The following is a 26,714-nucleotide window of genomic DNA, read 5'->3' on the forward strand; positions in this document are numbered from 1 at the left end:
ATAAAGGATAGCACCTAGAGGACCACAGACTCCCCATCCCTGTTTTATTCAAAAGCTCAGTATTGTTTAATTTGAACCAATAAAATATAGATAGCCATCTTTTTTTGTTTACTACACATATATATGAGTAGATTTGATTGGGATCGCAGGTAGTCTTCCAGGCAGAAAGCAATAATTATTTGGGAAGAGGATTAGAATTCTGCCAGTTCTAAATTAGTACTATTGCACCATGTAATCCTCAGAAGGAGATAAATATACTGTTGCGATGACTTTGATGCTTATTTAATGCTTGCAATGTAGCAATGGTCCTGGCAATACATCAGACATAGAAGTCAGGCAGTCATTGTCCAGAGGGCTTGGTCTACTCTGATGTAGTCTAGTCCAGCCATTCATCTAATAAATAATAGTAATAGTAACAGACTAGATGAATGGTAATAGTAATTGACTAGATGAATAGTAAGCTATTCATCTAGTCCAGCCATTCATCTTATTCATTGATAAGATACCTTATTAATTAGATAAATGTGAGTTTCCCCATGAGTGCATCTGTAGCACTGGGAGTCTGTTCTTTTTCTTTCTGAAGTGTTTTTGGTTCCCATTAGAGGTGAGGCATGGATGTTCTTAAGATGAAACTCAAATAATCCTCTTCAAGCCAAATGAAGTACAGTCAGAATCTTTGTTACTACTTATTATTAGAAGAGAAGGACAGATCCTGAAGCTGAGACTCCAATACTTTGGCCACCTCATGAGAAGAGAAGACTCCCTGGAAAAGACCCTGATGTTGGGAAAGATGGAGGGCACAAGGAGAAGGGGACGACAGAGGACGAGATGGTTGGACAGTGTTCTCGAAGCTACAAACATAAGTCTGACCAAACTGCGGGAGGCAGTGGAAGACAGGAGTGCCTGGCGTGCTCTTGTCCATGGGGTCACGAAGAGTCGGACACGACTAAACGACTAAACAACAACAAATTATTAGAAGAAGGATGGCAGGCAAGTGAAGGGTGCCTCAAATGCACCCTTCCTGTCTATAGCTGTCAACTTTTCCCTTTTCTTGTGAGGAATCCTGTTCGGAATAAGGGAATTTCCCTTAAAAAATTTCCCAGCAATGTTCCTGGCCTCTCTGGCTCCATCTGCACTATACATTCAAAACAGCATCATAGCACTTCAGGTTCCCTTCGCTAAGAGCTGCAATTCCCAGAGTGGGACTCTTCCAGGGGAACTCCGTAAAGTGCAGCTTTGTGAAGGGAATAGCGCCATTAACAATGTGGGAATGTTCAGAGAGGCAGGAGAGGATATATTGTTTAATATCCTTCCTAATTTGCTCTGGCAAGTTCTATAACTTAGCAGAGTTTTAACATTCCCTTTTTTAAATGCACAGCGGTTAGCTTGTTGCAAGCTCGTTTAAGCTTCTAAAAATAGGGTTCCTGGTAAGTCCCCTTATCTCCCCCTTAAAAAGAATAGACAGGACAATCTTATTTAAAGTCAATAAAAGAAGTTTACTCACAGCATCATCAGTTCACAGTTGATCCCTGAAGGCAGACTTAGGTTACAAAATATATACACTGGAATCTATCCCATAAGGAGATAGTCCCTTTGTGCTCTATTGGCTGGAAGCCAACAGGACATCTCTAGCTGAAGAGCTGTTGCTTCTACGACGAATGAAGTCAGAGAGAGAGGGCTGTGTCCAAGGTGCTTTTGTCACCTGGGCAGGTAACGTCACACCCACCTCTAGTCACATGTAGAGGAAGTTTGTCCCAGCCCAGGAAGAAATGGGAAGTTTTCTACTGGCTGGTGCAAACATCCCCTTTCATGTTCAGTCTAGGAATGTTGTATTTGACTGCTATCTGTGTTTCACACCCCACAAACAAACTGTAATTCTCAGGATTCTTTGGGGGAAACAATCTCTGTTTAAATTTGTATGATACTGCTCTAAACGTACAGTACAGATTGGGGCCTCCATCTGGCCCTTGGAGTGCTCCCCAGGCCCATACTTTCCCAACTCACACCCTCCCCCAAGCCTGCTCTGCACCCTTCCTGAATATTTATGCCTGGCTGGAATGCGCTCTTGGATCCTGATGGGGTAAGTGAGTGTGAAGAAATAAGCCAACTACAAAGGTAAAAGTTCCATTTATTGTTGTGTTCACTTTGGCCTTTAATCCCATCCACCACTGCCGTGTGGCCCCTGGAAGGTTGCTCAGAAAGGAAGATGTTCTTCATGAAAAATATATCCTATCCCTGACATAACCATGAAATTGTTCACAATGATACCTTGGATTGGTATCATGGGCCACAGATCAATGGACAGAGCACATACTTTGCAAATAGATTTAAATCACATTTACCCAAGCCAGCTTTTTCCCCCTCAAGGACAGTATAAGGGTGTGCATGTGTATATACAATTAAAAGTAGGTTTAAACAAAATGTTTTTCCAATCTTCCCAAAACCTCCAAAGAACTTCCTAAGAACTCCTTCCTATTCAACAATATTTAGAACTTGGTGCTTCAGCTCTCCTAGCTGTTTCTGTCAAATAATATGCAAAGCTGCCAGGATGATAGAAAGAAGAAAGGTTTTAACTGTACTATTGATTTTCTGAGCTGCAGAGATCAATGTGTTCTGAATTTTTTGTCTTTTGTACGTGCAATCTAGGGTTTGTTTTTTTTACATAACCATCTGGAGCAACCTACATAGGACCTTTACATTGCCAACAGTTCTACTACCAAAATGTGTCCCTGTAGCTCCCACTGAGCCTTAATTGGCTCCCTGATGAAAATGATGCATTTTCCATTTCATTAAACATATTCCAGCCCATCAATACATAACACAGTTCGTATCCTTGAAAGTGTTAAACTAAATGGCATGAGAATCCACAAGTCACTTGCTTTGAATGGTATACAATATTTGCTGTCACCGTGTGGGTGTGCATTTAATGGGGAGTATTTTATACATGAAATAGAAAAAACTAAAATAATCTCTAGATGATTTTCCATATCAGAATCGAATATTCAAATTGGGTCATGTTGCTCTTTCCTGGAGGAAAAGAATTTAAATTAATAACTGCTTGTTATTCCTGTCTTACTGATGAGGTGAATGTTAGATTGTCATCTAACACAAGGAACTCAAAATATCATACCCTTCAACATTTCTCTGATGAAAATAGGGACATCCTGTTCCATAATAATAATAATAATGATAAGTTCACTATTTATATCCCTGACTGGGTTACCCCAGCCACTCTGGGCGGCTTCCAACATATATAAAAACATAATAAAACATTTAAAACTTCCCTATACAGGGCTGCCTTCAGATGGCAGGATGGGGGTGGGTGGTTGGATAACTCCATACCCTCCAACATTTCTCTGAAGAAAACAGGAAAAGCGGGACATCCAGGGATTAAATAAAAAAACAGGGCAGCTTCTGTTAATCCGGGACTTCCCTGGAAAATAGGGACACTTGGAGGGTTTGAAATACTGTTCCTTTAATAAAAGGCATTAATTTATATTATAGAAATTCTTGCAGAAGATTGGGAATCTGGAACAGGTCAGATGATTTGAGAGTTGGATGTGTCTACAGTATTCAGGAATTGTAATTATAGAACGCTAATTCCTCAGAATGCTTTCTAATAACACTGTAGCATAATTAAAGTGCAGTAAAACACTGTTTTGAAGGCTTAGATTAGAAAGCATTCATGTGTTATTGCAAGATAAAACATTTTTTGACCGTTGTCTCTCCCCTTCTTTCTTTTATCTCTAATTGTAATTTTTCCTTAGTTGTTGGGGAAAGAAACATACCCCACCACACAAACGTTTTTTCTGTGTCCTGTGGAGCTTCATGGCTGTAGATGCACCAGTGGTTTGACTCAATATGAGGCAGCTTCCTATGTTCCTAACTGTGATAAAATATTGTTATGGGTTTGCGGTGGGCAAGGATCCCCTAAAATTCCTGGGTTCTAAGTTCTCCTCATACTTTCTGCAATTAGTAAATGTGGGGTCTGATTGATGGATTTAGTAAGGCCTAAAAAAAAAATAAGCCAAGCCAGCTTCCTTGTGAGATTGCTTGACAGAGGTGCTATCAAAGCACAAAAGCAAAATGGCAGAGTCACTACCCTGACAAAAGGTGGGACATTCAGTCTCAGTCAAGAAGTGGGGGGTGGAGTCCCTCCCTCAGGTGTGCATTATTAGTTAGCAAAAGACAATAAATAGCAAAGTTGGGAAGGGGAAGTTGCCATCACAGGAAAGTCATCACAGAAAAAAAAATGTCCTTTTTACACAAAGCTTGCATCACATTTTTAGCAAGGGTTGCGGGGGGGGGGGGGGGGGAGAAGAGTCAGGCCAGAGGGCATGCAGGCTGAGGGACAGACAAATTGTGTGGAGAAGACACAGAGATGGTGTTTTGACTGCTTTTGAATCACATGCTGCACTGCTGTAAGATGTATTGCTCGTGAGATGTATTGCTCAGAACGTTCTCTCCATCCAGACTCAAGTGTAAATATCTGAAGATAAGCCATATTTCATAAAGACAATACAGCCTCCACTGTGCCTCATTTCCCCCAAAAGAAACACAAAAACCGGCTGAATGCCAAGACCTCTGGAATCTTGCACCGCTCAGTGGAGATTGAGATGCCTGGTAACAATATGTTATTAGACTGCCTATCTTCAAGATATGGAGGTAGAAGTACAGTGTACTCAGCAGGTCTCCCAAGAATTCTGTCTCTCAAAATAAGGAGCTTCAGCATTGGGTAAATTCTATCTCCAGTTTGAAAAAGGTGGCAAATGATGTTCTATTAAGTTCTTGGACTCAAATCTTTGGAGCTTCTGTTGACTTAGTTGGAATTACGAGTTTTTAGTGTCTCTGGAAAGCATATATTTGCATCTACCCAGTCTCCTTTTCCCAATAACAACCAAAATGTAATTGAGAGAAAACAGTTAATTGGCAATTTAAAAATAAAGCTGTCATATAATCATATTCAAGAGCCAGTGTGGTATCGCAGTTAGAATCTTAGATAGAGTGCAGGGATGTCTGTGGGTAGAAATAAGGGTGTTGTGGGGATAAAATGGGTTTCTCTGTTGGTGGAAGACTTGCTTGCAAAAGTGATAAAACACATGTAATTACAACATAGACTAAAATCTAATATAATTCAAGTGTACCCCCTCCAAAAATTACCCATCTTCCTATAATTTAGGGATGGGGAACCCGCAGCCCTCCCAAGGTTGTTGGCCTACAACTCCCATCATCCTTGACCACTGACCATGCTGGTTGAGGCTGATGGGATTTGGAGCCCAGCAACCTCTGGAGAGCCACCAGTTTCCCATTTAGACTTTAGTTTAAAACTAAAGATGGGACGCAGGTGGCGCTGTGGGTTAAAGCCTCAGTGCCTAGGACTTGCCGATCGAAAGGTCGGCGGTTCGAATCCCTGCGGCGGGGTGCGCTCCCGCTGCTCGGTCCCAGCGCCTGCCAACCTAGCAGTTCGAAAGCACCTCCGGGTGCAAGTAGATAAATAGGGACCGCTTACCAGCGGGAAGGTAAACGGCGTTTCCGTGTGCGGCTCTGGCTCGCCAGAGCAGCGATGTCACGCTGGCCACGTGACCCGGAAGTGTCTCCGGACAGCGCTGGCCCCTGGCCTCTTGAGTGAGATGGGCGCACAACCCCAGAGTCTGTCAAGACTGGCCCGTACGGGCAGGGGTACCTTTACCTTTACCTTTTTAAAACTAAAGTGTAGAATGCTATGATAATGCACAAGGTGACTTGCTAAGTTTGCAAAGCTGAAATGTGGAGGAATCGCCCTTCTTTTCAAGAGATGCAATTCTTGTCGTTTATATAAAGGCAGTGACCATTTTATGCCCGTCCGGTGGACACGTGACCACACACATGCTCATCATTGCAGACCCGGAAGTGGCCAGAAAACGGGACACAACAAGGCATAATGGAGTGGGGTGTATTGGGGGGGTATTGTGCTCTGCCAATGTGTGTGGGGACAGGAACGCAACCCCCACACAAACTGGTAGTTGCCTGTATACTAGTTCCCCATCTAGGAAGGCATAGATGCTTCCCAGCACTATAAAGGACGTTTCTTATAGCGATTGGGAAGAACTGAACAGAAGTTGTCCTAAGACTGATTGCAATATTTTTCCTTTGTGTTTTCTCGCTCTGTGTTTGCCAAATCACTTTCTGTAGTCTATACTATGATGACTATTTTGTTAATCAGTTCTACCCAATTCTATATATTACAGTTTGCATTCCTTACTTTACTGTTACTGTTCAGTTATCTTTCTGTTGGAAACTTCAATAAAGTGTTTGTTGTTGTTTTTAAGTACCTCCTTTGAGCTAGGGAAAACTAAATTGCAATTGCCATCACGCTGTGTGAATGGAAAAAGAGTAATAGATTTTAATCTATGCTTGTTTGCTTTTAATTTGCTAATTATATTTTAAAAGATGCAACAATACAGTGTGCTGCATTCATTAGTTTTATTTTTTCAAAGCAAACTCGAAATTGTAGATAGAGCTAATAATAGAAAGCAAATATCAAATGGAACACTTAAAACTTCCAATGCACTTTCCTCCAAAGGCAAAAGCAAAATGTTATGTTCCTGTTTACCTGCTGTGAATGTTAACTAGGAGCTAAACTGAAGCAGCTTAATTATATGTGTAGTAAAGTTAGCACTCCCCTAGTAGCTGTTCTTTGGTCAGGTGGAGGGTGTTGCTTTAATTTGTGGGCCCGCTGGCTCCAAGGGCGTGAGAGGACTTCTATGGGAAAGGACTTGTTGGGCTAAAATTGAAAGTTTAACACCTGTGTTCGAAGCTATGACCATACCCTTTGGAATGCTATCTATCTTTGATTGCTTGAGAATGTACATCTGCCTAAGTTCTACCAGTCTCTATGGGAAGGGAGGAAACCCCTTGATCTGGGGTCCGAAGGCTTAATTGGGTTTTGAAGGTTTAATTGGCTCAGCTGCCCTGAGTTAGAATTATTAGCCCACAAATTGTTCATTGGAGAATTCAATTGTAATCAAAGGGTTCTGATTGGGTCTTGGTCCATATGTAAATTATGGATAAAAGATCTTGCAAAGGGGTTTGAAAGCACACGCTCTGCATTTTTCGCAAGCAATCGCCCAGCTGCTGATGTCCACCAAGCAGCCGTCTTTTCATCTTTTTGTGCTTTTCCCTTGAAGATTTTCTGACACCTTTGATGTGGATTTCCGAAAGACTTTAACTATCCTAGCTTTGCCTTAGAGCAGTGTTCCCCAACCTTGGGCCTCCAGCTGTTTTTGGACTACAACTCCCATCATCCCTCGCTAGCAAGACCAGTGGTCAAGGATGATGGGAATTGTAGTCCAAAAACAGCTGGAGGCCCAAGGTTGGGGAACACTGCCTTAGAGTATAGAAGTGAGTATATAGCTAGCTATAATTTACAACGTTTTTATTTTTCTGTACTTGTAATGTACCAAATGATGTGCCTGCTTATTAGCATGTTTTTAAAATAAATCTTAAGAAAGACATATTCTTGTGTTGTGTGTGCCTATCCAGGGGAATGGCTAATTCCAGCGTCTAGACTTCTTGGTTGCGCTGTATCAAAGGATTTCTGCCTGCAAGCTCGTGAAAACAGCTTGTAGTTCGGGGGTTAGCCAGTAACAAAGGAGCACAGCTGGCTCCCTTGAGCTGTGGCTTCTGGTAACCCAGGGATGAGGGAGTGGTGGCAGCCCTGCCGGTTCTATTTTGTCCTGTTTCTGGAAAAGTAAACGGGCTTGCCAGCCTTGCTCCAGAAACCTGTTCTGGCCGGAGAAGCAAAGACAGGTGAGGGAGGGGCAAGAGGCTGGACGCCCGGTTACTACAATATGTATCTCGCATGCTTTGAAGAATTTGGTCAGAGCTAAGCCATGTGGTCAAAATCAGTTTCTAGAATCTCAACCATATCAACTTGTTTGTCTCTCCTCCTTGGCCTTAATGTGAATGTAGATGGATAACCAAGGAGCACCCTTCTAGCTCTGTGCAGACTGCGTGTTGGCAAGTTCCTCTGCTGTCAATTGTGCACTGCTCCTCGTGAACAATCTATGTGTGACCTCACAGTTCATCCAAACCCGATAATGACACCTGGGATCTCTCCTCTGTGTGTCAGCAGTTGGGCCCAGTTCCCATTTCAGTGGCTTCTTTCCACCCCACTGGCCTAAGGCCAACTTGACCAGTGTTTTCCCCTCCCTGAGCATCCTGAACTAGCAAAGGATCTGGCACCCTTTATGCCATCTTAATTTACGGTGGCATAAAGTATGCCATCTTCCTGTGTTTAGGATGGCCCAGAAAATCGTGGTCAGAGCAGATCCACAGAAATCAGTGGGCTTAAATTAGCCATGAGACATTTTAATGTTTTGCAATCCCATATGGACTCTGCCAATCCAACTCTTATCATCCACTACCCTACCCTACCCACCATCAACCTCGTCACTCCCAAGCAAAGATGAGAGATTCAAGTACCCATAGGACCTCAATTTATGTTGCAGGCCCTCTACTGCAAGAATTAACAGTATTTGGGGTGAAGCAGAGGGTAGGGTGATAGGTCTGATAATAAAGACAAGCAGTAGACTTGGACTACTCCCGCCCCCCCCCCCCGTGTGTGCATTTTCTGGGAAAAGAATTTCTCAGAAGAAAACTTAAACCTCTAATACAGTGGTACCTTGGGTTACAGACACTTCAGGTTACAGACTCCGCTAGCCCAGAAATAGTACCTTGGGTTAAGAACTTTGCTTCAGGATGAGAACAGAAATTGCGCGGTGGTGGGAGGCCCCATTAGCTAAAGTGGTACCTCAGGTTAAGAACAGTTTCAGGTTAAGAACGGACCTCCAGAATGAATTAAGTTATTAACCTGAGGTACCACTGTATTCAGTATCTAGTCCAGGGGTGGTCAATATGAAGTACTCCAGAAGTTGCTGGACTACATTTCCCATCATCATCCTTGACCATTGGTGATGTGGGCTAAGGATGATGGGAAGTGTAGTCCACCAGCATCTGGCAGGCACTACTTTGGCTGATCTAGCCGAGCAACTTCAGTCTCTTATTCCTTGTGCCTTGACTTTTGACTACTCTTTGTCTGCAGTACACTCCTATTTTCTTTGCAAGAGAGTTAATGGCTGAACATGCGTTTTTCTTTTTATAAACTTAGGTCTCTAGCTATTAGTCCAGTGGGATTCTGCACAAGAGAAATCTGCAGTGTTGAATGCATAATGAGAAGAAAATATTTTATTTGCCTCCATAGATTTGTGATTCATTTTCTCAATGGCTAATCCCTGGAGACTGATAAAGTTCTAGAGCCTAGAAATAGCGGAGGCCAAACATAAATCAATTATTTCTCAAGAATGAAGTTTATTCTATGCATTTATTATTTCTTTGTTTCTTGGATATGATTTTGGTGTGTGGGTATCATAATGGGAATATTTATTTCGAACCCTGCCATTTCAGGCAAATGAAATGAAACCATCAACTCCTGCTTGCATTTTTCAGTGTGCTGTCTTCATGGTGACTAGGTTCTGAATCAAAATGTGCATATTTTGAAATATTTGTTTTCAATGAATATTGAAATTAAGGGCAGCTCATAATACATTTGCATTAAATATTTTGAGGTTACAAGGGGTGCTTTAAAAACTAGGCAATCCTGAGCTGGGATACTGAAAAATGACAATATATGAGAGATTTCTTAAAGGAATCCATCAGTTTGAGATCTTTTTGAACCCTAATATGTAAAAGCTCCTCACCCTCGAAAGATGGCTACTTGTTGTTGTTGTTGTTTAGTCGTTTAGTCGTGTCCGACTCTTCATGACCCCATGGACCAGAGCATGCCAGGCACTCCAGTCTTCCACTGCCTCCCGCAGTTTGGTCAGGCTCATGTTTGTAGCTTCGAGAACACTGTCCAACCATCTCATCCTCTGTCGTCCCCTTCTTCTTGTGCCCTCCATCTTTCTCAACATCAGGGTCTTTTCCAGGGAGTCTTCTCTTCTCATGAGGTGGCCAAACTATTGGAGCCTCAGCTTCACGATCTGTCCTTCCAGTGAGCACTCAGGGCTGATTTCCTTCAGAATGGATACATTTGATCTTCTTGCAGTCCATGGGACTCTCAAGAGACTCCCCCAGCACCATAATTCAAAAGCATCAATTCTTCAATCAAGCCCCTTCGCCACGGCAAGGCAGTGATCCATGAAGGGGATGGCTACTTAGGAAAATCAAAATTCTGTATATCTACATCTGATGGAACTCAATCACTGCCTGTTGTTCCAGTTCGGACCCTACAAACGTTATAATCATACGCATGATTATAGATGGTGGAGTTTGATTGCATCTACTCAAACTCCTCATCCCACATGCATTAAGCATCACTTCTGAAAGATATAATAATAATAATAATAATAATAATAATAATAATAATAATAATAATAATAATACCACCGTCCTGGCCACCCTGAGCGGCTTCCAGCAAAATATAAAAATGCAATGATACATCAAACATTAAAAACTTCTCTTTCTGCTGGGGACCCTGCTGTTCAATTCATACACCCAGATTGCCATATGGATCTTGTTCTGAAGGAAAAACCATGCCAGCAGCAGCAGAACGCATGAATCAGACCTTACTCATGCACAGTGCCGTCTTTCCCATAGGGCTTAGTGGTTCGTTGCGCCAGGGTGCCAGCCTCTCAAGGGCGCTCAGCGAGTGGGGGAGCGAAATCACTGAGCGAAATCACTGGACAGAACCAATTCAGAGCTGACTGTTCTGGCTAGAGCACTGTGTTCCATCTATCGCCCTTCACGCCGGCATCGGAATCATGGCTTCACTTGTGCCTCTACCGCCGTTTGCGCCAGCCTCTGAATCATGGGATTCCTACCTCGCTCGGTTCGACTGCTACCTCCAAGCCAACGAGCTGACAGCAGTATCAAAGGATCGTAAGCGGGGCCTATTCCTCAGCCTCTGTGGGCCTGAGGTGTTTGAGACGGCCCGAGCATTGGTTGCGCCTGAAGCAGTCCAGGCAACACCATGGGACACGATCCAAGAGAAGCTCCGCAACCAAAGCCGTCCAAGATTGCTGCCCGCCATGCGTTCTACCACCGGAACCAGGCAGAGGGGGAGTCAATCAACAACTACACCACCGCCCTGTGACAGGCTGCAATGCACTGTGAGTTCCGAGACTTAGACGATGCCCTGATGGATCGAATCGTCTGCGGGGTCCGGGACATCCATCTGCAACGGCGTCTCCTCGCCAAGCCAGACCTCACGCTGCAGAAAGCCATTGAGGAGGCTGTGGCCTCAGAAGCTGCTGAACGCTCCGCCCAGGAGATCCGCAAGTCCAGCAGCCAGCGTCTTGCTAGGGAGCCAGTTCCGGTGCATCATGAAGAGGCCAGCAGTGATGAGGCATCCTCCAGTGAAGGTGATGACGTGCACCAGACAAAGCGGGAGCACAGGAAGTTCCAACAGAAGTCCAAGGGCCAACCGGAATGTGCCGGCTGCGGAGGCAACCATTCCCGTGCCAAGTGTCGATTCAGAGACGCCATCTGTAGGAAGTGTTCCAGAAGGGGCCACATCGCTAAGGTCTGCCGATCGGCTCCGTCTGACACCCCCCCTTCATCGACTCGCAAGTCCAAGCCTTCACTCCAGTCTGCCAAGGAAAGTTGTTTCGCTCTCACCAACTGCCGCTGCCTGTCTGGAACCACGATTGGCCAAACCGACTCGCCTACGCGACGCAAGCTGAACGTCACGGTGCTCATTGAAGGAGCTCCATGTGACATGGAGATCGACACCGGGTCTGCCCTGTCCATCGTGTCATGGAGCACCATCAAAAGACTGGTACCCAGAGTGTCCAAAAGGCAACTCGACTCTCACCGCGTACACCTGAGAGACTACCAGGGAAACGAGATTCCCGTGGTAGGCGTTGGCCGGTTCCGGATTGCCTTCAAGGATTTTTCGGGCCTGCTCCGGTTGGTGGTGGTCGAAGGTCAGCGGCCAAGCCTCCTAGGGCTAGACTGGTTTGATGCCCTCGGCCTGGAAGTCACCGGCATCAACTGCATCTCTAACGCAGAGACTGAGGGTCTGGTCAAAGACTTTGCCGAGGTTTTTGACGACACCTTGGGGCAATATACAGGTACGCCCATCTCCTTTAGCCTTGATCCACAAGTCGCCCCCATCAAGCTAAAGCCACGCTGGGTTCCCTTTGCTCTCAAGGCTAAGGTGGACAAACAACTGGACAAACTGATCGCCCAAGGAGTTTTGGAGCCGGTTGACCACGCCAAGTGGGAAACCCCCATCGTCACGCCTGTCAAGCCAGATGGGTCGGTGAGAATCTGCACTGACTACAAGTGCACGATCAACAAGGCACTTCAGCAGCACGCTTATCCAGTTCCTGTTGTCCAACACCTGCTGCATTCCCTGGGTGAGGGTAAGGTCTTCGCTAAGCTGGACCTTGCCCAAGCCTATCAACAACTGCCAGTCGATGATGCCACTGCTGAAGCCCAGACGATCGTCACCCACCGGGGGGCATTCCGTTGCCGTCGGTTGCAGTTCGGGGTGAGTGTGGCTCCTGGCATCTTCCAAAGCCTTATGGGGCGTCTCCTGCAAGGGCTTCCGGGCGTGGTACCATATTTTGATGACGTCTTGGTGTCTGCAGACTCACACCAGCAGCTGTTCGAGCGTCTCCGTGCCGTGCTGACCAGGTTCCAAGAGGCCGGGCTCAAGGTAAAGAGGGAGAAGTGCCAGATCGCCGTTCCACAGGTAGAGTTCCTGGGCTATCTTATCGATGCCTCCGGCCTTCACCCGACCACATCCAAGATCCGCGCTATCCAGCAGGCCCCCACCCCAAAGAACAAGACGGAGTTGCAGGCATTCCTGGGGCTGCTGAACTTTTATAACATGTTCCTGCCCCACAAAGCCACAGTGGCTGAGCCTCTTCACCGACTCCTTAGTACAAAGACGCCTTGGGCCTGGGGTCATCGGGAGACGGCGGCCTTCAACGCGGTCAAGGCTCTCCTTTCATCAGACAGTGTGCTGGTACAGTACAGTGAATCCAGGCCGCTGGTCCTTGCCTGCGACGCCTCACCTTTTGGCATCGGTGCTGTCCTTAGTCACCGTTTTCCAGACGGAAGAGAAGCACCACTCGCCTACTTTTCCAGGACACTATCTCCGATGGAACGGAATTACAGCCAGCTCGACAAGGAGGCATTGGCACTTGTGGCTGGAGTGAAGAGGTTCCATGAATACCTCTATGGCAGGACTTTTGACCTCATCACTGACCACAAGCCACTCCTGGGCCTCCTCGCCGGTGATCGTCCAACTCCACCGGTCCTCTCGCCACGCATGCTGCGATGGACTGTTTTCCTGGCTGCCTACCACTACCGGCTCATCCATCGCCCGGGGAAATCGATGGGCCATGCCGACGCCCTCAGCCGTTGCCCTCTTCCAGCATTTGTGGAAGACCCGGCTCCAGCTTCATCGCTCCTTCTGATTGAGGATCTTCTGGCAGCACCTGTATCAGCTGCCACTGTGGCCTCCGCGTCTGCCCAGGATCGCACCATCAGCCGGGTGCTCAACTGGGTGTGGAGGGGGTGGCCACAAGGGCCTTTTGCATCGGAGTTCCAGCCCTTCGCAACCAGACAACATGAACTCTCAGCTCATCGCGGCTGTCTGCTGTGGGGAGACCGCGTCGTGATTCCCCAGGGACTCTGTCAGCGCGTCCTGGAGGCTCTGCACGTTGGCCACCCGGGAATTGTCAAAATGAAGGCGTTGGCTCGGTGTTACGTCTGGTGGCCTAATATGGACGATGCCATCACTGCCTGGGTGTCCGCCTGTCAAGCGTGCCAAGAGTCGAGGCCTGCACCACCGGCAGCTAAGGGACACACCTGGGAGACGCCAAAGACACCCTGGTCGAGGGTGCACATTGATCTGGCTGGCCCCTTTCATGGCTGGACCTTTATGGTAGTGGTGGACGCCTATTCCAAATGGCTGGAGGTCGCCCTGATGCCCTCCACCACTACCGAAGCTGTCATCCGGGTGCTGCGAGGCCTGTTTGCAACGCATGGGTGTCCTGATGTCCTTGTCTCTGACAATGGACCACAGTTCACGTCAGGCACGTTTGAGCGGTATCTTTTGGGACTGGGCATCCGCCATGCCCTAACGGCACCCTTTCATCCATCCAGCAACGGGCAAGCGGAAAGAATGGTGCGCTCGGCAAAAGAGGCACTGGCGCGCCTGGACCGGGGAGACTGGCATGAGCGGGTCGCCCAATACTTGTTCATGCAACACATCACCCCTCATGCGGCCACAGGGAGGAGTCCTGCTGAACTGCTTATGGGCCGCCGCCTCAGGTCACCGCTCGACCGGCTACACCCGGACTTTGCCGTGGCTGAACCCCCAGGCTGTGCTAACGCACCACGGTCATTTGTCCCAGGAAACCAGGTCTTTGCCCGGAACTATGTGGGGGACATTCCTTGGGTGCCAGCCACAGTAGTGGGAGTCACTGGACCTCGCTCGTACCAGGTGGCACTCGAAGACGGACGCTTGTGGCGACGGCACATAGACCAGCTTAGGCGCAGGGTTGGGGACTTGGACACTACCGAGGTGCCCCCAACTGCGCTTGCGGCTCCAGAAGAGACACGTACAGATGGCGAGGCCCCACCTACACCTCCCTCGCAAACTGCCAGCGTGGAGCCGAACCAAGCCACTTCAGAGGGTCTGCCAGACTTACCACAGACTCAGACCACTCCACTTGCGGAGGCTCCACCCACAGCAGCGGATCCAGGGGATTTGGTTCCAACGCCACCTAGGGTCGCACCACAGCCTCAGCAAGAACTGTGTGGCTCTCCGGACTTGGCTACCAGTCCCCGGCGGTCTGGCAGAGTTTCCAAGCGCCCAACTTATTTAAAGGACTATGTTGTTGGACATGTATCACTGTTGGTCTAAGTATGGGAAATGTAACCGATATGCTTTTGTGCCTAATTGAACCATTACGCGTAGTGCTGTATATAAGGAAACCATTACGATTGTAACTAACGCCTTATCTCGGTGGGGAGGGGTGTTATGTAGTGAAGTTTCACCCTGGGCCAGCAGGGGGATACTGTATATAGTTTTCACTCAGGTCTGTAGATAGTTTTCCCTCAGGTCCGCGTCAGTTATTTTAGGCGGGAACTTTGGGCTGTTGTTGTTACAATGTTGACAGCCGGCTGCCTATAAAAGCAGGCCGGCTGAGCTGTTTGCAGTCAGTTCTATTCCAGCTTACGAAATAAAGAGCTATTTGGAGAAATTGCTGGTCGTCGGCTATGTCAACCCACAACATAACACTATCCTACTGTAATTAAGGATGCTTTGGTTCTAAAGGTAAAGGGACCCCTGACCATTAGGTCCAGTTGTGACCGACTCTGGGGTTGCTGCGCTCATCTTGTTTTAAAGGCCGAGGGAGCCAGCGTACAGCTTCCGGGTCATGTGGCCAACATGACTAAGCTGCTTCTGATGAACCAGAGCAGCACACGGAAATGCCGTTTACCTTCCCGCCGGAGCGGTACCTATTTATCTACTTGCACTTTGAGGTGCTTTCAAACTGCTAGGTTGGCAGAAGCAGGGACCGAACAATGGGAGCTCACCCCGTCACGGGCATTCGAACCGCCGGCCTTCTGATTGGCAAGTCCTAGGCTCTGTGGTTTAACCCACAGTGCCACCCGCCTCCCTGGTGGTTCTAAAAAGGAAGGCAAATTGTTTATGCTGGGGAAATGCTGCAGTACAGTTTAACCAAGCAGCCGCCACCCTGAATCCCAAACGAAGGGTTTAATCCTGGTGCTTTGGCATGCAGCACCAATGGAATGTTTTGTGATATTGTGCTGGTGTAGCAGCTGGTAAGCTATAAGCTGAGCAATTATTTTGCTGGCACAGCACATCTTAGTTAAGGATTGTAACTAATTTAACAGGTCTGTGCCTATCACTAAAACCTGATACCATTTGTGAGATGTCTACTGGGCCGTATTTAAGATCTTTGTTTTAGTTTATAAAAACTTAAACAACTCAGCACCAAGTTATCTTAGAGACTGCCTTGCTGTCCCTCTGCTGAGATGACGAGGCCTTGCGGGCAGAGCCATGCATTCAGCATGTATTTATCAGCAACAGGGCCTTCAGGTGGGGTTGCAGCAACATTATGGAACCTTTACAGGAATACAACGAACAATTTCATATGGCGTGCAATTTAGTTTTTTTAGTTTAACTTTTATATTTGTATATATTTTTGTCTACTGCTTACATATTTTATATTACGCAGTCCATGCTTTCTGAAAATATATTAATAAATGTCTAATGAACCATGTTAAGGGCTTTTGCTTATACAGTGGGGCTTCTGCCCCCCCAAAGAAATTGGCTGGTGGGGGGATGTCAGCACAGCCCCCCAGAACATCATGCAAGGGGCAGGGAAATTGTTCTGTCTGGCGAGTTTAATCTTAGGGTTTCTAATAAATCATACATGTTGTTGTTTAGTCGTTTGGTCATGTCCGACTCTTTGTGATCTCTTTGGACCAAAGCACGCCAGGCACTCCTGTCTTTCACTGCCTCCCGCAGTTTAGTCAAACTCATGCTGGTAGCTTCGAGAACACTATCCAATCATCTCGTCCTCTGTCGTCCCCTTCTTCTTGTGCCCTCCATCTTTCCCAACATCAGGGTCTTTTCCAGGGAGTCTTCTCTTCTCATGAGGTGGCCAAAGTATTGGAGTCTCAGCTTCACGATCTGTCCTTCCAGTGAGCACTCAGGGCTGATTTCCTTAAAAATGGAGAGGTTTGATCTTCTTGCAGTCCATGGGACTCTCAAGAGTCACCTCCAGCACCATAATTCAAACATACATGGTGATAACCTTGGTTATTGCTTTCATCTCCAAACAGTGACATGATTATCCACCCTTGTTTAGATGCTTCTTTTTTTTTTAAGTCCCTCCTCCTAAATCAGTGTATCTTTCCATTTTTGGATAATCAGTATTGCATCTGTTTAAAATCACATGGATATGAATGTAAGAACAACCTGCTGTATCAGACCAATGACCCATCTTGTCCAGCATCCTGTTCTCCCATTGGCCAACCAAATGCCTTTGGGAAAGCCACAAACGTGACGAGTGTAAGAGCACTTTCTCCTTCTGCTGTTTTCAGCAACTGGTATTCAGAAACATACTGAATGTACAGTAGAGCATAGCCATCAGCTAGCAGCCATCGATGATGGTTCAGGGTAGTTTAGAGAGTTGGGCTAGCACTTTATTTCTGTGCCCAAACTTAAAACAAAACACAATGAAAAACAGCTGCAGAGGCTTTGGTATGGTAAACAAACATCAAAAGCTGTTTTCTCTCAAGGGAAGAGTGCCATCTTCTGTGAAATTTAACATGTGATTCTATGAACTTTAATGTTTTCCTGCTGTAAAGTCTCCCCATAGGAGAAACAGCCCCACTGCAGCCCCTTTGTAAGTGCTTCCAGTATCAAATCATATTTGTTCTCATTCAAATTGCCAAACATAAAAGAAGAAAAAGCAGGAATAATGTAATAGCCCTCTTTGTCCATAGGCAATCAGGACCAACAGTGTCTTATGTTAGCAGTTCAATATCTTTGTTATATGTCTATGGTCTCCCACACAAAGGCTGGACAATTCGGCTAAACTCCTGTATCTGTGTTGGTTTAGTCTGCCTAGTGCAGAACACCCACTTGTCAAAGTGTATTTGCGTGATGGCGAAAAATAAACAAGTGTGGTGTTATTTAATGTCTTATCTTCTTATCTTCAGTGTATACACTGAATGAAATTTACTTTCTCAGTAGCTGTTCAGGATCAAGCCAGTTGAGCAATTGTACAGAAGCGGTAGAAAATGGATTGCAGAGTATTGTTTAATACATCTCTTTATTAAGCTAACACTGAATTACAGTATTGCTAGGGGAAAATGACAGCGTAAGAGATTGAAACCCTCTTAAAGAAACAGTGACCCAGATTTGAAAAGTCATTCAAAAAATATAAAAATAAATACGTTAATTAAAAATTGGCACAATGGAGGTTCTGTCCGTTGTGAACAATTTGCTGATTCCCCCCCCCCCCCTTTCTATTTGGTGGCATGTGAGCTAATACACTGAAAGGGGAGCTTCTCTAAATAAGCTCTTCAGGGAGGCAAGGTACAATTAGCAAACATATAAAAATGGTTTCAGATGAATAATCTACAGAAAAATGAGGGAACTGAAATTCAGACTCAAATATTTAAGCATGAATCAATAATTTCTGTGTTGGTGATTGAAATAATCTAGTTGTCTCTAACCCCAATAATTGAACTTATTCCCCCCCCCCTTTAGTTCCTTGAATCAACATCATTACCAGTTTCTGTGCAGCATTTGATAGGATCGCTGTATAAAATGGGGGCAATGGGGGCTTGTCCAAATTACATTCAGCCTGCCTTTTGACACCCCCAAGTGAAATTAGGCAAAAGTACATGTTGCTTCATTTGCACACATTAACCCCTTTCCTATCCCCTCTGTTCTTTCGTTTTCCCTCTTTCTTTTACTGTCACGGACCAAATTCAAGGCACACAATCCAGCCAAATTTAAATAATTTTAAATCTTGAAGATTTCAGTGGGATAAATGCAATCCTATGACAGTCGGCAACTTTGTAGAAAGGGGGAGTTGCAATTTTAATTCATTAAACGTCAGTGGGACTTAAGGGCATTGTCCAGCCAAACTGAGGCTATTTGGAGCAGGGATCTCAGGAAAAAAAGTGAGCAAGCAGCACTGTTAAACCACATCTCCTACTTTTTTTGCTTTACACCTGAAATGTATAATTTAACAGCACTGCAGTCAGAGAGAAAATTTGGTCCTTTCATTAAGGGTACCAGGCAACTATAGCTGTAATATTCAGGCTACTTATTACAAGTTGTTGTTAACATTATGGGTACATAATTTTAAGCAATTTTCAGTGTTCCCGATCATCGGAAGAGTACATTTAGTGGGAAAGAGTTGAAGTACATCACCGGAGTACAGTGTCTTCCATTTCGCATTAATTTTGTGCAATGGTGTAAAAATAAAAGGCAAAATGGTATATTTTATCAGACTGTATACCTGTGATTATTTTAAAACAGGAAGGAGTATGAGGGATTGCACTTTAGCTATTGCCATATATGAAACAAAACATTGTTGGTTTTCCAGACATGTACATGAACAACAATAATAGAAACAAAAGACAGGACACAGAAATGTAAGGAACGAAAAGGAATTTCCCCCAAGGTTACAGCCCCCGCCCCCCCAGAAAGTTTCTTGAACAATTCCAACCTGTGAATTGTTATTAATTCAGCTTCTGAATAATTACCAAAAACTGCTGCACATCAAAAGCTGTTCCAAAAGAAAACAGTTTTAAAGAGAATAATTTTCACAGAGCAGAAACACAAGTATATTGAGTAACATAAAAACCTGATTGGTCTCACATTTAAAAACAGGAGTCCCAGAAATGGAACAGACAGCAGAGCACTTAGACAGTGTATTACAAATTAATGATGAAGAGGGCTGCAAAGGCAAAAGTGGGAAGGGGCTTCAACAAATTCCTGCAGCTTGGAAATGGGGTGGGGTAGCAATGGGCTGGATCTTTCCCTACCCCAGCACCTTGTTTCTGTACAGTTTGTTTTTATTGTAGGGTCTCCTCCTGGGTTGCTTCAAAGAAAGGACGTTTGGTCAAATGGGTCCACTTGACTTGACCCAGTTTGGCAGTTCTCTTGGGCTTAGATTCCTCCTTAAGTCCCTAGTGATATTGGAAATATCCCTCCTGATTCTACTAAGAATACCGCCCATGAAAAGCCTCCAGGGGCAGCAATGCCCATTACACCTGGCAGCCCATGTGTACTTCGTGGAGGTGTCCAAAAAGTGTAGATGGTGTGTCACTTATGAAAAGGCTGGAGCCAGACAAGAGGGTGTAGCTATAGCTTATTACATCAGACCCTTCCTGTGAGCGTCTCTAAGCCACCTAGAAGTGAGCCTTAGGATTCTTTTGGCAAGGCAATTTGATTTGTCTTGAATGTTATTGGTTTATCTTAAGCTACCATTGAATGGGACGCGGGTGGTGCTGTGGGTTAAACCACAGAGCCGAGGACTTGCCGATCAGAAGGTCGGCGGTTCGAATCCCCCCGACGGTGTGAGCTCCCGTTGCTCGGTCCCTGCTCCTGCCAACCTAGCAGTTCGAAAGCACGTCAAAGTGCAAGTAGATGAATAGGTACCGCTCCGGCGGGAAGGTAAACGGCATTTCCGTGCGCTGCTCTGGTTCGCCAGAAGCGGCTTAGTCATGCTGGCCACATGACCCAGAAGCTGTACGCCGGCTCCCTTGGCCAGTAAAGCGAGATGAACATCGCAACCCCAGAGTCGGTCACGACTGGACCTAATGGTCAGGGGTCCCTTTACCTTTACCATTGAATAGTTTCCCCAAGCTACTAAATAATGGCCAGTTCCCCAGAAGTCCATCAGATTTACTACCCAGTAGGGAGTACTTTGTGCATTGTAGCTGAAATAATTTGGCACCCTTAAAAAAAAAAAAGAAAGTCTTTAAGATAAACTGTCTCTTTAGTCTGACTCACCAAATCTTTTCTCCAGACAGAAGGAGCCCCCTTAATTTCCCGCCCTCGTACCGCTGACGCCGCCTTTCACACAGTCCTGGCAGCTCTTTAACCTGCTTTGTTTACACACCTTTATGATATGTACCCACACAGCGCTACGCTTCCCAGATCAAACATCGCTGGGAGCGCCCAGCGCCCGGGCTCTCGACTGTCACGGAGGAAGGTGCGGGTGGGTGCAGGGAAAGCTATTTATCTCGCTCTTATCAGCAGCCTGCTGTTGCCGCGAGATAACGACATAATCGCCTGGCTTTCCAGCAGGCCGGTTTCCTTTCCCTTTCCAAACGCATTGCCATTTCCCCTTGAGCGCCGCTGAATGCCAAACAGAAATTTCGTGTCCAGGGGCCGGGTGTGGGGAAGCGACACCGTATTTAGCTTCGCACTTTTCCGGAGCTGCCTACAGACAGATCGAAGATCTATGCTGCCCCAAGGACTGTTTTCTTGCAAAGGGGTCGGTTGCCTCCTGCGTTTGGGAAGCTCTTGGCTTCCTCCGCCTCTCGGGAGAAGAGAAAAGCGCTCGAGGCGCGCGCCTAGTTGTGCGCTCGCTTTGCCAAACATTACTTCTAAGACTTGGAGGGGTTTGAGGCAACCAGGGCTTAATTCGAAGCAAGGCTCGTTTAATGCCCCTCTGGTCAGTCTATGTGAGCGCCCTCTGAGCATGTTAAGAGTGCTTTCCAGCCTCAGAAGTGAGAAATTACACCCACACCTGTGTTTATTGGTTGGGTCCTCTAAATTAGAGGGCTAACTTGGAGTCCCAGCACCTCTCCCCCTCCATCCCTCTTCTCTTAGTAAGCAAACGCCGCTTAAACAAATAAAGACAAGCTAGGTCTCGATTTGGTTGAAAAAGCCACGTCTCCTCTTCCCAGGGGGCCTTGAACGCAACGGACCTCAGCTTGTGATCTGCCACAAGCAAGTAGAGCAGAAGTGACGTGGAGAAAATGAGCAACTCGGGAGAGGGGTGGGGAAAGAAAGAAAGAAAGAAAGAAAGAAAGAAAGAAAGAAAGAAAGAAAGAAATCACAAGCGACCCACACTCAATGGCAGCGCTGGGGAGGTGGTGGTGGGAATCAAAGTCTTGCTGGGCGAGCTGTGGATTGATCGACGAGGGTGTCCAAAGCAACTGCAGGTAAGAGGGAAGGGGTGCCCGGGTTCAACTGAGCAGAAAGGACGCGCGCGCACACATATTTCCCCCATTTGATGGGCAACTAGTGCAGGGCTGCTCTCTCTAGCTACATCATATGCAGAGTTGGACGGGACCCCCGGGCTCATCTAGTCCAGCCCCTGCAACGCAGGACTCCTGTCGTCCCTGGGTGGGCTCGAGCCACCAACCTCCTGGGGGTTGCACTGACCCATTGGCGCCCCCTCTTCTCGACCCCGTCCTCTCCCCGGATCCGGCCTTCCTCTCCTGGTGGGGGAGAGCGGCGAGGCCTGTCCTCAGAGGGTTGTAATCCTGGAGGTGCACGTCCCGTTCCTGTACATGCCTCCGGACTCCCCGAAGTTGTCCTGAGGGAAGTCCTCGACGCTGTACGCCCTGCTCTTGAGGGCGGTGGCGTAGTAGTCGACGGGCTCCTCGGCGGCGTTGTCCATCCAGCTGAGGCACAGCAGCCTCTGGAAGGAGCGCTTGAAGTTGTCCGAGAGGAAGCCGTAGAGGATGGGGTTGGCGCAGCTGTTGGCGTAGCCCAGGATGACCGACAGCTGGCTGATGGTGGCGTCGTCGGGCTCCACGAACAGGTTGACCAGCTGCACGACGTAGAAAGGCATCCAGCAGATGACGAAGACCATGACGACCATCATGACCATCAGCGTGATCTTCCTCTCGGAGCGCTTGCGCTGCTGCCAGCCGGCCTTGAGCGCCACCATGCGCATTTTAGCGATGATGAGGATGTAGCACAGGCTGATGGCCACCACGGGCAAGAGGAAGCCCATGAGGAACGTGTACACCACGAAGACCACCAGCCACTTCTGCTTGGGCTCGGGCATCATCATGTTGCAGGCCACCGTGCCGTCCGTGTTGGCTTCCGTCTTGGAGAAGATGATGATGGGCAGGATGATGACGATGGCCAGGCCCCACACGGCCAGGTTGACCATCTTGGCCACGGTGGGCCGGCGGTAGCGCGACGCCTTGATGGGGTGCACCACGGCGATGTAGCGGTCGACGCTGAGCACCGTCAGGCAGTAGATGCTGGTGAACATGTTGACGGCGTCCACGCTGAGCACCAGGCGGCACAGCAGCGAGCCGAAGGGCCAGTGGTGCAGCAGCGTCGACGTGACCAGGAAGGGCACGCTCAGCATCAGCAGCTCGTCGGCGATGGCCAAGTTGAGGATGTAGATGTTGGTGGCCGTCTTCATCTTGGCGTAGCGCAGGATCACGTAGATCACCATGGAGTTGCCGCACAGACCCACCAGGCACACCACCGAGTAGATGAAGGAGATCAGGATGGCGCTGCTGCCTTGAGACTCGCTCACGCCGCTGCCGCCGCCGCCGCTCACCGTGCCGTTGGCGGCGCCCGAGGAGTTCCTGGCGCCCGCCGCCGGGTCCATGCCTCCAGCAGCGCCCGCGACCAGCCGGGCGCAGGGGCCATCCTCCGCCCCGTCGGCCCGGGCTCACAGCGCCGCCCGCGCCCGGGCCAGCCGGCGGCAGGAGGGCGTCAGCATTCTCCGGCTGCCGCTGCGCTGCTTCTCCTCCTCCTCACGCAGCTTGGCAGCATCTGAGGAGCGGCGCGGGAAAGAGCCGTCCAGAAGCAGGAGAAGAGGGAGCCGGGCGCCGCCGTGAGTCCGATTGGCATTAATTGCAGCCTGCCGGCTCGGAGGGATGATTAATAGGCGGCAGGAGGCGCGTCAGAGCCGACGAAGGGGAGGCGGGAGGAGGCTGAGGCGGGGAACGCGAGCGGGAGGCGGAGCCGGCGCGCCTCTCTCCTTGCTCTCGCTCTCTCGCCTCCAGTTCCCGCCAAGCTGCTCCAGAGGGCCAGGCGCTCTCCCGCTCTCCTCAGGCAGTCAGTAGTCGGAGGAGTCAAGGAGGGCGAGCGGGATTCCTCAGTGGTAAGTGGTAACCCGACCCGGGAACTTGTGGTGCCGCTTCAGCCTCCTCTTCTTCCTCGCCGGGAAAAGCCACAAGTTGGAAGCCCAGGAGGGCACAGGCGCGCTCACCTTCGAGCCAACCATGCCCCCCCCCCCATTTGTTTCGTCCTCTCCTTATCTTCTCAACGCCACCTCCCTCAGAGCGGACATTCTAGCGCAGCCTTGGCCGATCCAGATGTTTTGTGCCGATTTGTATTCCGACAGCCGACACCCCCCTCCCCAAATAGGGAAGGACTTTGGTGATCTTCCTAACATGGCGCCCTGGGCGATGCCAAAATTTGACGCCCCCAAATGGATCTGCTCGCTGATGGATCTTCTCAATTTTGCACCCCCGCAGCTGGGGAACTGCCAGCACCGCCCTAAATTCGGAGCTACCCCTCTCACATTCCCACCTTTCCCTACAAGCGATTACCTCATTGTAACCTAGACCATTTCACTTCTCTACCTTCCTCCTTCAACCCCAAATGTGCCCCAGCCTCCTATCTAATCTGATTGGCTCCAGATTTTGTGGGGCCCCAGCAACATGCTTGGTGGGACCTGACCCACCTCCACCACACCTCCACCTCCTTGCAGTCAGTCCAAACTGTGGGCCGAATCCCAATTGCTGGATCCAAACACACAAACACACAGATGTATTACAGTATTTTAATTTTTTTTTGGAAGCTGCTCAGAGTGACCGGGGAAGCCCAGCCAGATGGGCGGGGTATAAATAAATTATTATTATTATTATTATTATTATTATTATTATTTGCACATGTGAGCAAACAGCAACTGCTCCTTGTAGCATTGCTGCAGCACACTTGTCTGAGGAAGTGTAAACGGCAAAGTCACAGTGGCTGGAGCTGCTTGCAAGAGAGCAGGTGAGAGATGAACAGAAATGATGTTTCCTCTGCCTGGCTACCTTCCCCCAGGGGGAGAGAACAGGCAAGAGCATGGAGTCACTGGCATCCCCTGCTCACCTGTTAGCCTTCTCCCTCCGGGTATCAGCGGCTACTGAGAGAAAGCCTTGAACAATTGAGGGGAAGTGGTAGCAGCTGCTTCCATGCTTACTTTAGGGGCAGCGCAGCAGTCGGGCTCTGTGGGGATGTTGTGCTTCACAATCTGCCTGCTGTACAGTTGCAGCTTGTTTGCCGCTTGTATCGTCACCATAAAGAACGGCAACTGCAGAAGCACCTTAACCCATCTTCGCTCACAGTGATCCTTCTGTTAACTTGCACCTATAGCTTCCAGCTGCTGCACACACTATGGTACCAGTCCTGACTCCATATACACAACCTCTGTGGACATCTATAGGGATAGGCAAACACACTCATGAAATTACAACACGTCACACTGGGAATACACATACAAAGCCTTCCTTCCCTACCACTGCTATAAATATCACATCAATGCCCCTTAAGAGATCCTATTCATGCTCTGGCAACAAGCGTAATAGCCGAATCCTCTGGCATAAAAGGTTTGTGCATATCTTATGCATTGTGCCTTCTTATGCATTGTGCCTTCTTATGCATATTAGCATAAAGGTTTGTGCCTTCTTATGCATATTAGCATCATCAGGCATATAGATATCCACGTCACTCGAGAAATATTTTCCCTTTGTGACTACAAATAGACTGAATCATCTTTTTTAAAATGTGTACTAACAAGCAAGTTTTCCAAAACTGCTTTGGCAGGGATGTCTTAGGTAATTAAACATGATTTCTTTAAGACACTCTCTATAACTTCAGAATGGTTATAGCCCAACACACACATTTTTAAAAGCCTCTCAAGTAGCTTCCCACTACCTATTCCATGCCAAGGGCATGCAGAATATAAGGCGAGATGGAGGAGGACATGAAAATAAGAAATATTTATGGGGGAGCCGAGCCCCCCAAAATTTTGTCCTTGCTTAGGGCACCGTACTACCAAAGCCCACCCCTGCTGACAGGCAGCAAAAGAAAGAAAACAGAGCAGCAAATGGGTGGATCCTGTGCATCTTTTCATAATTGCATTTCCATACCAGGTAAGGCTAAACATGTTGAATTTCTGCCTGCCACACCACTGTTAAAGACACCAAAATTCTGTTTCCCCCCCACTGCCAATCCTATACCAATGCCTTTGCTGCCATCCTGTTCCCACTCATCGAGGAGTAAGCCCCATTAAACACAAAGAGACTTACTTCTAAGTAGACATGTATACTATTTATTCATTTATTCATTTATTTATTTATTTATTTATTTATTTATTTATTTATTTATTTATTTATTTAGTATACCACCCTATTCCCATAGATCTCAAGGCAGTCCACAACACAAAATTACAATATAAAAAGACAAAATACAAATACCAGCAGAAACAAACCAATAAGCCCCTCCATCCACAACACATTTAAAAGGACATCGGACATACTGTAAAAGGACATACTGTAAGACATACTGTAAAAGGACATACTGTTAAAAGGACATACTGTAAGATAAGCATACAGATAATTCTTAATGAATTATTTAGCTCCTGCATCCACCCACGCTTTCTGTGTAGTAGTATTTGCACAAAATAACTTATAGGGACTACCTGATCTCAGACTGAACCCACCACGGGAAAGATGCATCCTGGTTGCTAGGGGAAACGGAAGGACAAACAGCAGAGAAAATAATACAGAAGCAAGAAAGGACATAGCGAAACAGTAGCAGTTTAGGATTTAGGCTCATTTCACACAAAAAATGATTAGAAGGGTACCTGCACATTTGCTGTAGAACATTCCTTCTAGGTTGACTAGAGTCTTACTTTAAAAAATGAAAGATCAGAGCCCGTAGGGTTGCCTTATTTTGAAGAGCAAAAAAGAGGACACATTTGCCGACTTCTATTGGATCGCTATGACAACTCTATCCATGAAAAAGAGGATGTGTCCCGGAACAAGAAGACATATGGCAACCCGCTGGCGGTGACAGTGGTTTCCATAGACAGGAACTGTTACTCTAGGAAACAGCAGAGCTAGTATATAATTGATATAATTATGTTCTATCTAAAATTGATAATTGATTAAAAGCATCTGTACCT

General features: G+C 47.3%; 1 protein-coding gene across 1 annotated transcript; it reads right to left on the bottom strand.

The window, feature by feature from the left end:
- Window positions 1–17,848: 17,848 nt before the first annotated feature.
- On the bottom strand, window positions 17,849–24,244 carry SSTR1 (somatostatin receptor 1). The gene has a single exon (XM_083755868.1). It carries the CDS (start codon window positions 23,139–23,141, stop codon window positions 22,035–22,037), a length of 1,107 nt encoding a protein of 368 aa, XP_083611994.1. The 5' UTR covers window positions 23,142–24,244; the 3' UTR covers window positions 17,849–22,034.
- Between the last annotated feature and the right edge of the window lie 2,470 nt (window positions 24,245–26,714).

This window comes from Podarcis gaigeae (genome assembly GCF_964106915.1).
Source record: "Podarcis gaigeae genome assembly, chromosome: 1".
NCBI classification, from domain to species: Eukaryota; Metazoa; Chordata; class Lepidosauria; order Squamata; family Lacertidae; genus Podarcis; species Podarcis gaigeae.

Coding starts and splice junctions, on each gene's coding strand:
- SSTR1 (XM_083755868.1), bottom strand. CDS start 23,141: ATGGACCCGGCGGCGGGCGCCAGGAACTCCTCGGGCGCCGCCAACGGC.